The sequence below is a fragment of the Theropithecus gelada genome, chromosome 10 (assembly GCF_003255815.1).
Source record: "Theropithecus gelada isolate Dixy chromosome 10, Tgel_1.0, whole genome shotgun sequence".
Lineage (NCBI taxonomy): Eukaryota > Metazoa > Chordata > Mammalia > Primates > Cercopithecidae > Theropithecus > Theropithecus gelada.
The window spans coordinates 25155556-25170249 of NC_037678.1; the positions used below are offsets into that span (position 1 = coordinate 25155556).

The following is a 14694-nucleotide window of genomic DNA, read 5'->3' on the forward strand; positions in this document are numbered from 1 at the left end:
TTCACATCAAGTCCTTAATTCTCATACCTTCTACAACATGTATCTTAATAGCCGTACACCATATATCACAAAGTCTGTTTTAATATTTTTTGACTAGAGATTAGACTTTACAGACTTTTAAGGTTTTGATACAGTGACCAATTCCTACAATATTTTAGTTGTTATACTTTAAGATTGTTAACTGATTTTCAAATTGGAAGTAATTTTTGCTCTACTTACATTTCTGCTGGTTTCATAGTTATGCCCATGGGGGCTGTGACACTCTGTAGATGACTCTTTAAGGACATGGCTTCCCTGTGACTGCTCCTACTATGGAGTATGAGCCAACTATGTAGCGGCATTGCATTAAGTAACGGTAATTCTCTTATTTCTCTTGACCAGTCTCCTTGTGAATTGGCTTTAACCTGGAAAAGAATGATAAGACCTAGCATAAAACTTTAAAGATCAACTTATGTAAATCTGTGCTATCTCCTATTGAAATGTTACAATTATAAACTTGAATGGCCAATTTAGGTATTTTTTTCAATAAGATATAGGTTAACAGAACTGAATTCTATCCTAGGTGCAAAAAATTTTCGTTGAGAGGCCATTGCGGGGGAGATGACTTCAGAGCTTTAGGTTCCCATGCAGGCAAAGCAAAGCCCAATGTAAACAGTAAAGCAAAGCCAGAGACTTTACCAATCAGAAACTACCAGTTACCAACTAGGGTTCTTCCACTGTAATAGAGCAAATGTATTTTGTCCTATTTCTCATCAGCCTATAAAAGCTCACTGCTCACACTGCTGCAGCAGAGCTCGCTGAACCCCTTCTGATTGAGTGCTGCACAATTTGTGAATCAGTCTTAGTGCAAATAAACTTAATTGTATTTGATGTGAAGTTTCTTTTGGAGCTTTTCGATGCTGTTAGACTCAGATTGGCTCTTCATACTGTTCTATCACAGCAAGTGCTCCCTAAAAATTTAGTCTTTTGGTGGGAACTTTATTCCAAGGAATGACACTTGAAACATTTAACCAAAGATAGAGTAAGATGGCCAAATAGAGGCCTCCACTGATCATCCCTAGAAGAGGAACACTAAGTTTGACAACTATCTGTACAAAGGGAGCACCTTCATAGGAACCAAACATCAGGTGAGCACTCAGTGTCTGGTTTTTACTTTCTATTGCTGAAAGAGGCACTGAAGGTGGGAAAAACAGTCTTGAATTGCTGACGTCACCCTTCTCCCACCCCTGCATGGCACGGAGAATCTGTGCAGTTGGGAGAGGGAGAGCACAGCAACTGTGAGGCTTTGCATTAAAATCAGCACTGCCCTGTCACAGCAGAAAGCAGACCTGGGCTGTACTCAGCTGATGGCCACCCACAGGGGGAACATTTGATTCTGGCCCTAGACAGAGGGGAATTGCCCACCCCAGTGGTCAGAGCTCGAGTTCTGGAAAGCCTCACCACCATGGGCTGGAGTGCTCTGTGGCCCTAAGTGAACCTGAGAAATAGTCTAGGCTACAAAGACTGCAATCCTTAGGTAAGTCCTAATGCTCATCTGAGCTCAGAGCTCGTAAAGTGGAGGTGGAGCAGCAGGGGACATGATCTACTGAGGCACCAGTCGGGGTAGCTAAGAGAGTGCTTATATCACCCCAACCCAAGGCAGCACAGCTCAAAGCTCCAAAAGAGGCCCCTTCTTTCTGCTTCAGGAGAAAAGAAGGAAGAGTGAAGACTCTGTCTTGTATCTTGGATACCAGCTCAGCTACAGTAGGATAGGACAAGAGTCAGGGTTGTGAGGCCCCCATTCTGGGCCCTAGCTCTTGGATGACATTTCTAGACATACCCTGGGCCAGAAGGGAAACCTGACGCTTTGAAGGGAAGGACCCAGCCCAGGCAGGATTCATCACCTACTGATTAAAGAGCCCTTGGGCTCTGAAGAACCAGCAGTAATACCCAGGTAGAATGTCAAAGGCCTTGAGTGGACCCAGAGATGCTGGTTTCAGGTGAGAACCAGCATATTCCCAGCTGTTGTGGCTATGGGGAGAGACTCCTGCTTGAGAAAAGTAGAGGGAAAAGTAAAGGGGACTTTGTCTTGCACCTTAGGTACCAGCTCAACCACAGTGGGGTAGAGCACCAAGCGGGCTTTTGGGGTCCCTAATCCCAGGCCTTGGCTCGTGGATGGCATTTCTGGACCTGCCTTGGGCCAAGGTGGAGCACGCTGCCCTGAAGGGTAATTCCTAGGCCTGGCAGCGTTCACCGCAAGCTGACTGAAGAGCCCATGGACCTTAAGGGAACATTGGCAGTAGCCTAGCAGTACTCCCTATGGGCCTGTGGTGGCAGTGGCCATGGGGTGAGGCTCCTCTATGTGTAGAAAGAGAAGGGGACAGGATGTGGTGGCTCACCCCTAGAATCCCAGGACTTTGGGAGGCCAAGGCGGGTGGATTACTTGAGGTCAGGAGATCCAGCCAACCTGGTGAAACCCCATCTCTACTAGAAATTAGCTGGCTGTGGTGGCGGGCGCCTGCAATCCCAGCTACTTGGGAGGCTGAGGCACGAGAATCGCTTGAACCCAGGAGGTGGAGGTTGCAGTGAGCCGAGATTGCACCACTGCACTCCAGCCTAGGCGACACAGTAAGACTGTCTCAAAAAATAAATGAATAAAAAGAAAAGAAAAAGAAAGGGAAGAGTGAGAAAGGTCTGCATCATGGTTTGAGTGCCAGCTCAGCCACAGTACAACAGAATACCAGATAGGTTTCTATGATTTTTGACTCCAGTCCCTGACCCCTGAATGGCATTCTCTGCACCTGCCCAGGGCCTGGGGGAACTTACTGCTCCTGAAGGGAAGGACACCAGTCTGGCTGCTTTGCCACTTGATTGCAGAGCCTTAGGACCTTGATCCAACATAGGTGGTAGCCTGGTAGTGGTCACAGTGGGCCTTGGGAAAGACCCAGTGCTGTGCTGGCTTCAGGTCTGACCCAGTGCAGTCCCATTGGTCATCACCACAGGGGTGCTTGTGTCACCCCAAACCCAGATCCAGGTGGCTCAGCACAGAGAGAGACAGAAAGTAAGCGAACAAGACTCTCTGCCTGGTCATCCAGAAATCTTCCGGATCATACCAAGATCACCAAGGTGATGTCACTATGAATCTGCGCGAACCATAGTATTACTGTGCTTGGGATGTCCCCTGATGCAGATGTGACTTAGATCACAATACCCAAGTCCTTCTGAACACCTGGATAGCCTTCCCAAGGAAGATGAATACAAACAAGCCTGGACGGCGAAGACAATAACGAAAACCTAACTTTCAATGCCCAAACACTCATGAACTGCCCCAAGCATCAAGACTATCCAGGAGAACACGGACCTCAGCAAATGAACTCAATAAGGCACCAGGCACCAATCCTGGAGAAATAGATATGTGACCTTTCAGACAATTCAAAATAGCTATTTTGAAGAAACTCAAATTCAAGATAACAGAGAATTGAGAATTCTAGTACATGAATTCTACAGAGAGATGGAAATAATTAAAAAGATTCAAGTAGAAATTCTGGAGTTGAGACATACAATTGACATATTGAAGAATACATCAGAGTCTCTTAAGAGCAGAATTAAATCAAGCAGAAGAATTACTGAGCTCAAAGGCAGGCTGTTTGAAAATACATAGTCAGAGGAGATAAAAGAAAACACATATACCTAATGTAAATAACGAGTTAACAGGTGCAGCACACCAATATGGCACATGTATACATACGTAACAAAACTGCACGTTGTGCACATGTACCCTAGAACTTAAAGTATCATAAAAAAGAAAACACAGAAGCATGCCTACAAAATCTAGAAAATAGCCTCAAAAGGGCAAATCTAAGAGTTACTGTCCTTATAGACGAGGTAAAGAGATAATGGTACAGAATTCACTCAAAGAGATAGCAAAACTTCCCAAACCTAAAGAAAGATATCAATATCTAAGTATAAGGTGGTTACAGTAGATTTAACCCAAAGACAACTACCTCAAGGCATTTGATAATCAAACTCCCAAATGTCAAGGATAAAGGATCCTAAAAGCAGCAAGAGAAAAACAACATAGAATGGAGCTCCAATACATCTGGCAGCAGACTTTTCAGTGGAAACCATACAGGCCAGGAGAGATAATCTGAAGTGCTGAAGGAAAAAAGAATTACCCTAGAATAATATACCCGGTAAAAATATCCTTCAAAAAAGGAGAAAGGCTTTTTCCAGACAAATAAAAGCTGAGGGATTTCAACACCAGATCTGCCCTATAAGAACTGCTAAAAGGGGTACTTCAATCAGAAAGAAAGGGATGTTGAGGAGCAATAGGAATTCATCTGAAGGTACAAAACTTACTGGTAATAGTAAGTGCACAGAAAAACACAGTAAGGGTGGTGTGTAAACTACTCTTAAGTAGAAACGCTAAAAAGTGAACCAATCAAAAATAGCAACAACATTAAGACATACGATAGAAATAGAAACATAAGTTAAAAAGCAAAAGGACATAAACAGTTCTCAAATTTAAGAAAATCAAAATTGTATCAAGTACTTGCTCAGACCACAGTGGAGTAAAACTGGAAATCAACTTCAAAAGGAACACCCAAAACCATGCAAATACATGGAAATTACATAACCTGTTCTTGAATGATCACTAGGTTAACAATGAAATCAAGATGGAAATTTTAAAGATTTGAACTGAATGATAATAGTGACAACCCATCAAAACCTCCGGGATACAGCAAAAGCAGTACTAAGAGGAAAGAAAGCTACATGCCTACATCAACAAGTCTGAAAGAGCACAAATAGACAATCTAAAGGTTACACCTCAAGGAACTAGACAAACAAGAAGAAACCAACCCAAGCCCAGCAGAGGAAAAGAAATAATCAGCATCAGAATAGAACTAAATGAAATTGAAACAAAAAACCCACAATAGAGAAATGAAACAAAAAGCTGATTCTTTTAAAAGTTAAATAAAATTGGGCTGGGTGTGGTGGCTTACGCCTGTAACCCCAACACTTTGGGAGGCCGAGGCCGGTGAATCACACAGTCAGGAGTTCAAGACCAGCCTGGCCAAGATGGTGAAACCCCGTCTCTACTTAAAATACAAAAATTAGCCAGGCGTGGCCAGGCGTGGTGGCTCACGCCTGTAATCCCAGCACTTTGGGAGGCCGAGGCGGGCTCATCACGAGGTCAGGAGATCGAGACCATCCTGGCTAACACGGTGAAACCCCGTGTCTACTAAAAATACAAAAAAATTTGCCAGATGTGGTGGCGGGCACCTGTAGTCCCAGCTACTCGGGAGGCTGAAGCAGGAGAATGGTGTGAACCTGGGAGATGGAGCTTGCAGTGAGCTGAGATCGCGCCACTGCACTCCAGCCTATGGAACAGAGGGAGACTCCGTCTAAAAAAAAAAAAAAAAAAATAGGAGTGGTGGCGGGTGCCTGTAATCCCAGCTACTCAGGAGGCTGAGGCAGAGAATTGGTTGAACCAGAGAGGCAGAGTTCGCAGTGAGCCGAGATCATGCGACCACTGCACTCCAACCTGGGCAACAGAGGGAGACTGTCTCAAAAAAAAAAAAAAAAAAAAATTCTAAAAGCTCAATTAGAAATGAAACTGGAGGCCGGGCGCAATGGCTCATGCCTTTAATCCCAGCAACTTTGGGAGACCAAGGCGGGCAGATCATGAGGTCAGGAGATCAAGACAATTCTGGCTAACACGGTGAAACCCCGTCTCTACTAAAAACACAAAAAATTAGCCAGATGTGGTGGCGGGTGCCTGTAGTCCCAGTTACCCAGGAGGCTGAGTTAGGAGAATGGCATGAATCTGGGAGGCAGAACTTGCAGTGAGCTGAGATCATGCCACTGCACTCCAGCCTGGGTGACAGAGTGAAACGCCATCTCAAAAAAAAATCTAACTGGAGATGTTACAACTGATACCACAAAAATACAATAGATCATTCAAGGCTACTATGAACACCTTCACACACACAAACTGGAAAACCTAGAGGAGATGGATAAATTCCTGGAACTGGAAACATGCAACCCTCCTAGATTAAACCAAGAAGAAACAGAAACTCCGAACAAGCCAATAACAAGCAGTGAGATTGAAATGGTAATATAAGATGCCACCAAAAAAAGGTCCAGGACCAAATGGATTCACAGCTGAATTCTGTCAGATACTCAAAGAGTTAGTACCAGTCCTACTGAAACTATTCCAAAAGACAGAGAAAGAAGGAATCCTCCCTAAATCATTCTATGAAGCCAGTATCACCCTAATACCAAACCAAGAAAGAAGAAAACAATAAAACAAAACTACACATCAATATCCCTGGTGAACATAGATGTAAAAATTCTCACAAAATACTAGCTAAATGAATCCATCAGCATATCAAAAAGATAATCCACCATGATCAAGTGGGCTTCATACCAGGGATGCAGGGATGGTTTAAAACATGCAAGTCAATAAGTGTGATACACCACACAAACAGGATTAAAAACAAAAATCACATGATTATCTCAATAGATGCAGAAAAAGCATTTGATAAAATCCAGCGTCACTTTATGATTAAAAATCTCATGGCCGGGCATGGTGGCTCACGCCTGTAATCCCAGCACTTTGGGAGGCTCAGGTGGGCCAATAACGAAGTCAGGAGATCAAGACCATCCTGGCTAACACGGTGAAACCCAGTCTCTACTAAAAATTAGCCAAGCTTGGTGGCATGCACCTGTAGTCCCAGCTATTTGGGAGGCTGAGGCAGGAGAATCACTTGAACCCGGCAGGCAGAGGTTGTAGTGTGCTGAGATCCTGCCACTGCACTCCAGCCTGGGTGACAGAGTGACACTTTGTCTCAAAAAAAAAAAAAAAAAAAACCCCTCAGCAAAATCGGCATAGAAGGGACATACCTTAAGGTAATAAAAGCCATAGGATATAAATAGAAACATAAATTAAAAAGCAAAGGACACAAACAAGTCTCAAATTTAAGAAAAATCAAAATTATATCAAGTACTCTCTCAGACCACAGTGGAGTGAAACTGGAAATCAGCTCCAAAAGGAACACCCAAAACCATGTAAATACATGGAAATTAGATAACCTGCTTCTGAATGATCATTGGGTTAACAATGAAAAGTTGAGCCGGGCGCGGTGGCTCAAGCCTGTAATCCCAGCACTTTGGGAGGCCGAGACGGGCGGATCACGAGGTCGGGAGATCGAGACCATCCTGGCTAACATGGTGAAACCCCGTCTCCACTAAAAAAATACAAAAAACTAGCCGGGCGAGGTGGCGGGCGCCTGTAGTCCCAGCTACTCAGGAGGCTGAGGCAGGAGAATGGCATGAACCCAGGAGGCGGAGCTTGCAGTGAGCTGAGATCCGGCCACTGCACTCCAGCCTGGGTGACAGAGCGAGACTCCGTCTCAAAAAAAAAAAAAAGAAAAGTTGAAAGCACTCCCCCACAAGAACTGGAACAAGACACTGATGCCCCCTTTCACCACTTCTATGAAACATAGTACTGGAAGTCCTAGCCAAAGCAATCAGACAGGAGAAAGAAATAAAGGACATCCAAATTAGCAAAGAGGACGTCAACCTGTCACTGTTTGCTGATGTTATGACTGTATACCTAGAAAACCCTAAAGACTCATCCAACAAAGCTCCTAGATCTGAGAAGTTAATTCAGTGAACTTTCGGGATACGAAATTAATGTACACAAATCAGTAATACTGCTATACATCAACAGCAACCAAGCTGAGAATCAAATCAAGAATTCCACCCCTTTTACAATAGCTGCCAAAAAAAAAAAAAAAAAAAAAAAAAAAAGGAATATACCTAACCAAGGAGGTGAAAGACCTCTTTATAAGGAAAACTATAACACACTGCTGAAAGAAATCATAGGTGACACAAATGAAAACATATCCCATGCTCATGGATGGGTAGAATCAATATTGTGAAAATGACCATACTGCCAAAAACAATCTACAAATTCAGTGCAATTCCCATCAAAATACCATCATCATTCTTCATAGAACTAGAAAAAAAATCCTAAAATTCATATGGAACCAAAAAAGAGCCTGCATAGCCAAAGGAAGACTAAGCAATAACAAATCTGGAGGCATCACATTACTTGACTTCAAACTATACTACAAGGCTATAGTCACCCAAACAACATGGTACTGCTATAAAAATAGACACATAGACCAATGGAACAGAATAGAGAACTCAGAAATAAAGCTAACTACTAGTAGCTAACCGGTCTTTGACAAAGCAAACAAAAACAAAGTGGGGAAAGGACAGCCTATTCAACAAATGGTGCTGGGATAATTGGCAAGCCACATGTAGCAGAAAGAAACTGGATCTCATCTCTCACCTTATGCAAACATTAACTCAAGATGGATCAAAGACTTAAATCTAAGACCTGAAGCCATAAGAATTCTAGAAGATAGCATCAGAAAAACTCTCCTAGACATTGGCTTATACAAAGACTTTATGACCAAGAACCCAAAACCAAATGCAACACAAAGATAAATCGATGGGACTTAAACTAAAACACTTATGCACAGCAAAAGAAATAATCAGCAAACAGACAACCTACAGAATGGGAGAAAATATTCCCAAACTATGCATATGACAAAGGACTGATATCCAGAATCTACAAGGAACTCAAATCAGCAAGAAAATAATCCCATCAAAAAATGAGCAAGGACATGAATAGATAATTCTCAAAAGATACACAAATGGCCAACAAACATGAACAAATGTTCTAATGACCAGGGAAATGCAAATTAAAACCACAGTGCAATACCGCCTTACTCCTCCAACAATGGCAATAAAAAAAAATCAAAAGAGATGTTGACATGGATGTGGCAACACTTTTATACTGCTGGTGGGAATGTAAACTAGTACAAACACTCTGGAAAACAGTGAAGAGATTTCTTAAAGGACTAAAAGATCTGCCATTTGACCTAGCAATCCCACTACTAGGTATCTACCCAGAGGGAAAGTCATTATATGAAAAAGATACTTGCACATGCAAATTTATAGCAGCACAGTTTGCAATCACAAAAATATAGAACCATCCCAAATGTCCAGTTAATGAGTAGATAAAGAAAATGTGGTGTATATTCACACCATGGAACACTACTCAGCCATAAAAAGCGCTTGTAGCAATCTGGATGGAGTTGGAGACCATTATTCTAAATGAAGTAACTCAGGAATGGAAAATCAAACATTGTTATCTTCTCACTCATAAGTGGGAGCTAAACTATGAGGATGCAAAGGCGTAAGAATGATGCAATGGACTTTGGGGACTGCAGGGAAGGGTGGGAGGGGTAATGGATAAAACACTACATGTTGGGTACCGTGTATACTGCTCAGGTGATGGGTGCACCAAAAGTACAAATACCACTAGAACTTATCCATGTAACTACCTGTTCCACAAAAACCTATTGAAATAAAATTTTTTAAAAAAAGAAAAATGTTTTAAAAAGCAAAGGACAAATTTAAAATAGAGTTTATTCATTTTCTTTTTGCTTGTTTGCTTATGCAAGCAGTGTTGTCAGCACCTTAAAAGAAGGGGTTATAAGACAGGATTTGCAAGCCTTACGGGAACTTCAAAAATATGCAATGGATACACAAAACAAACAAGTTATATCAAGCTAGAGAAAATCACCTTCACTAAAAGGCAGGCAGGAAAGGAGGAAGAAGAGACCATAAAACCAGAAAACACATAACAAAATGGCAGGAGTAAATCCTTACTTCTCAATAATAACATTGAATGTACATGGACTAAACTCTAATTGAAAGAGTGACTGAATTAATTAAAAAAAAAGATCTGCCTGCAAAAAACACTTAACCTATAAAGACTCACATAGACTGAAAATAAAGGCATGAAAAAGCACAAAAAAAGAAAAAACAGGAATAGCTATACTTAGACAAAATAGATTTCAAGACAAAAACTATGACACAAAGAAGGTCACTATGTAACAATAAAACGGTCAATTCAGCAAGAGGATATGACAATTGTAAATACATACGCACCCAACCCTGGAGAACCCAGATATATAAAACAAGTATTAGAGCTAAAGAGAGATAGGCCCCAATATGATAATAGTTGGAGACTTTAACACCCCACTTTCAGCACTGGACAGATCTTTCAGACAGAAAAAAAGGAAACGTTGACCTTAATCTGCACTACACACTAGAGGGACATCATAGTTACAGAACGTTTCAGCCAACAGCTGCATGATGAACATTCTTTTCCTCAGTACATGGATCATTCAAAGATAGACCATATATTAGGTTACAAAAGAAGTCTTAAAACATTCAAAAGACAAACGTAAAGCATCTTCTCTGATCACAATGAAATAAAACTAGAAATAAAAAACAAGAGGCATTTTGGAAACTATACAAACACATGAAAACTAAACGATATGCTCCTGAATGACCACCGGTCATGGGTCATAAGGAAATTGACTTTTCTTGAAACAAATGATAATGAAACCATGACATACCAAAACCTATGGAATACAGTGAAAGCAGTACTAAGAGGGAAGTTTATAGCTATAAGTGCCTACATCAAAAGAGCAAAACTTCAAACCACCCAATGATGCATCTTAAAGAATTAGAAATGCAAGGCCAGATGTGGTGTCTCACACATGTAATCCCAGCACTTTGGGAGGCTGAGACAGGCAGATTACTTGAGGTCATGAGTTCAAGACCAACCTGGCCAACATGGCAAAATCCCAGGTGCTGGGACTCAGAAGACTGACGCACAAGAATTGCTTGAACCAGGGAGGTGGAGGCTGCTGTGAGCCAGAATCACCCCCACTACACTCCAGACTGGGCAACAGAGTGAGACTCAGTCTCAAAAAAAAAAAAAAAAAAAAAAGGAAAAGAAAAGGGAGACATTACAACCAATATTGCAGAAATGTAAAGGATCACTCCTGGCTACTATGAGCAACTGTATGTCAGTAAATTGGAAAATCTAGAAGAAATGGAAAAATTCCTAGACATACACAACCTACCAAGGTCAAACCATGAAGAAATTCAAAACCTGAACAGACCAATAACAAGTAATAACATCAAAGACGTAATAAGTCTCCCAAAGAAAAGCCCAGGACCTGATGGCTTCACTGCTGAATTCTGCAGAACATTTAAAGAACTAATACCAATCCTACTCCTATGCTGAAAAATAGAGGAGGGAATGCTTCCACGTCATTTCATGAAGTATTACTAAAACCAAAGACACATCAAAAAAAGAAAACTACAGGCCAATAGCCCTGATGAACACAGATACAAAAAATCCTCAACAAAATACTAGCAAACCAAATTTACTAACACACTAAAAAAGTTCATCATGACCAAGTGGGATTTATCCCAGGGATTCAAGGATGGTTCTATGTAGGCAAATCAATGCAATACATCCACAGAATGAAGGACAAACTCATATGATCATTTCAACCTATGCTGAGCAACATTTATTAAAATTCAATATCCCTTCATGATTAAAAACTCTCAAAAACTGGGTATAGAATGAACATATTTCAATATAATGAAAGCCATATACATCAGACCCGCAGCTAGTATCATACTGAATGGGAAAAAACTGAAAGCCTTTTCTCCAAGATCTGGAGCACAACAAGGATGCCCCGTCACCATTGTTATTCAACATAGTACTGAAGTCCTAGAGCCATCAGACAAAAGATTAAGGTAATTCAAATTGCAAAGATATGATCTTATATTTGGAAAAATCTAAAGACTCAAAAAAAAAAAAAAAAACCACACACATAGAACTGATAAATTTAGTAAAGTTGCAGGATACAAAAATCAACATACAAAATCAGTAGCATTCCTACATGCTAACAGTGAACAATCTGAAAAGGAATCCCATTTACAATAGATACAAATAAAATACCTAGGAATTAACCTAACCAAATTAGTGAAAGAGCTCTACAATGAAAACTACAAAACACTGATGCAAGAAATTGAAGAGGCCACACACAAAAATGAAGGTATTCCATGTTCATGAATTAGAAGAATCAATATCATTAAGATGACCATACTATCCAAAGCAATCCCTATCAAAATACCAAGGACATTCTTTACAGAAACAAAAAACTATCCTAAAACTTACTTTAAAACCAAAAAACCCAGAATTGCATAAGCTATCCTAAGCAAAAAGAACAAAACTGGAAGAATCACATTACCTGACTTCAAATTATACTACAGAGCTATAGTAACCAAAATGGCCTGGTACTGGCATAAAAACAGACATATAGACCAGTGGATCAGAAATAGAGAACCCAAAAATAAATCCATACATCTAATGTGAACTCATTTTCGACAAAGGAGCTAAGAACATACACTGGGGAAAGGACAGTCTCTTCTGTATATCCATATGCAGAAGAATGAAACTAGATCCCTATCTCTCACCATATATTAAAAAAATTAAAATGGCTTGAAGACATAAATCCAAGACCTCAAACTATGAAACCACTACAAGAAAACATTGGGGAAACTCTCCAGGACATTAGAGTGAGCAAAGATTTCTTGAGCAATACCGCACAAGCACAGGCAACTAAAGCAAAAACGGATACATGCGATCACATTGTTAAAAAGCTTCTATGTAGCAAAGGAAACAACGTAAAGAGACAAATCCCAGAATGGGAGAAAATATTTGCAAACTGCCTGTCTGACAAGGGATTAATAACCAAAATCTAAGAAAAGCAAATGACTTATAGGGGAAAAATAATGCAATGAAGAATGGACAAAAGATTTGAATAGACATTTCTGAAGACATACAAATAGCAAACAGGCATATTAAAAAGTGCTGATATCAATGATCAGAGAAATGCAAATCAAAACTACAATGAGGTATCATCTCGCCCCAGTTAAAATGGCTTTTATGCAGGACACGCAATAACAAATGTTGGTAAGGATGTGGAGAAAAGGCAGCCCTCATACACAGTTGGTAGAAATGTCAATTACTATAACCACTGTGGAGAACAGTTTGGAGGTTCCTCAAAACACTAAAAACAGAGCTAACGTGTGATCCAGCAATCCTACTCTTAGGCATATAGCCAAAATAAAGGAAATTAGGATATTGAAGAGATATCTGTACTTCCATGTTTATTGCAGCACTGTTCACAATAATCCAGATTTGGAAGCAACCTAAATGTCTAACGGATAAATGGATAAGGAAAATGTGATACATATACACAATGGAGTACTCTTGAGCCACAAAAAACAGTGAGACCCTGTCATTTGCAACAAGGCTGGAACTGGAGGTCATTGTGTTAAATGGAATTAGCCAGGCACAGAAAAATGAACTTTGCATATTCTTACTTATTTGTGGGATCTAAAAAAATCAAAAAATTAAAATGGCTTGAATTGATCACACCTGTAATCCCAGCACTTAGGGAGGCCGAGGCGGGCGGATCACGAGGTCAGGAGATCAAGACCATCCTGGCTAACATGGTGAAACTCTGTCTCTACTAAAAACACAAAAAATTAGCCGGGCATGGTGGTGGGCGCCTGTAGTCCCAGCTTCTAGGGAGGCTAAGGCAGGAGAATGGCGTGAACCCGGGAGGCGGAGCTTGCAGTGAGCTGAGAACACACCACTGCACTCCAGCAAGGGTGACAGAGCGAGATTCTGTCTCAAAAAAAAGAAAAAAAAAAAATCAAAACAATTGAACTCATGGAGATAGAGTAGGATGGTTACAGAGTCTGGGAAGGGTAGTGGGAGGTTGGAGGGGAACGTGGCGATGGTTAATGGGTACAAAAAATAGAAGAAATGAGTAAGACCTAGTATCTGCTAGTACAAAAGGGTGACTAAAGTCAAAAATAATTTAATTGTGCGTTTTAAAATAACTAAAGGAATATAATTGGATTGTTTGTAACACGAAGGACAAATGCTTGGGGGACAAATATCCCACTTACCCTGATGTGATTATGTACTGCATACCTGTATCAAAATACCACATATAACCCATACATATACATACCTACTATGTACCCACAAAAACTGAAAGATAACAAAATCTAAATAAAGTTTTTTTTTTTGTTTTTGTTTTGTTTTGTTTTTACATAGGTTAGTGAATTACTTTGATTCTAGGTACTTGACTCTTCAGGATATATTTGAAAAATGGATCTTCTAAATGCCATGAGCAAATGTCCAGAATATTAATTAGATAGACATAATACAGAGCTATGTGCCAAGCACTTTACATGCATTCTTAGTGTTTCTTACTCTGTCAACATAGAAAATATGAGCAGTCTAAAAAGGGAACAGCAATCGTAGTCATTACTGAGACTCAGTTCCTTTTTGCATTCCTCTTCATTTGACCCAACCATGACATGATGATTTTGAAACTGTCTTACCATTCTTCTGCCTTGCACGATGTTTGCATTTTTCAAAACTCTTCCTGAGACGGACAAAAAGTTGGTATCAAATTTCAAATCCCAGAGTTGAAGTAAGTCTCGTACTTTTTTATTACTGAAAATTAAAATATCGCCAAGATGATCAAACCAAGTAAGGTAACCAAAAGCAGTTAGCCATTTGTGCAAGCAATTTCCTTCTATTCCAAGGTTCACGATCACCTGTCCGCAGCACTGAGATGCGGCAGTACCTTCCGTGAAACTCTGACATCTAGTTTTTGCTCTCATGTTCATAAAGGTACATAGAGCCTTTCGATTTCATTCTTCCCGGCCTAGCCTCCTAAC

General features: G+C 40.5%; 1 protein-coding gene across 4 annotated transcripts in view; it reads right to left on the bottom strand.

The window, feature by feature from the left end:
- The window catches only part of PIWIL3 (piwi like RNA-mediated gene silencing 3), a 56011-nt gene that overhangs the window by 12450 nt on the left and 28867 nt on the right, over positions 1–14694 (bottom strand). For all 4 annotated transcript variants that reach the window (XM_025399668.1, XM_025399667.1, XM_025399666.1 and 1 more), the window contains 2 exons: positions 14353–14467; positions 220–404 (listed from right to left, as the gene is read on the bottom strand). In XM_025399668.1, coding sequence (XP_025255453.1) covers positions 220–404; positions 14353–14467 — 300 coding nt within the window. The remainder of the gene's footprint in view (positions 1–219; positions 405–14352; positions 14468–14694) is intronic.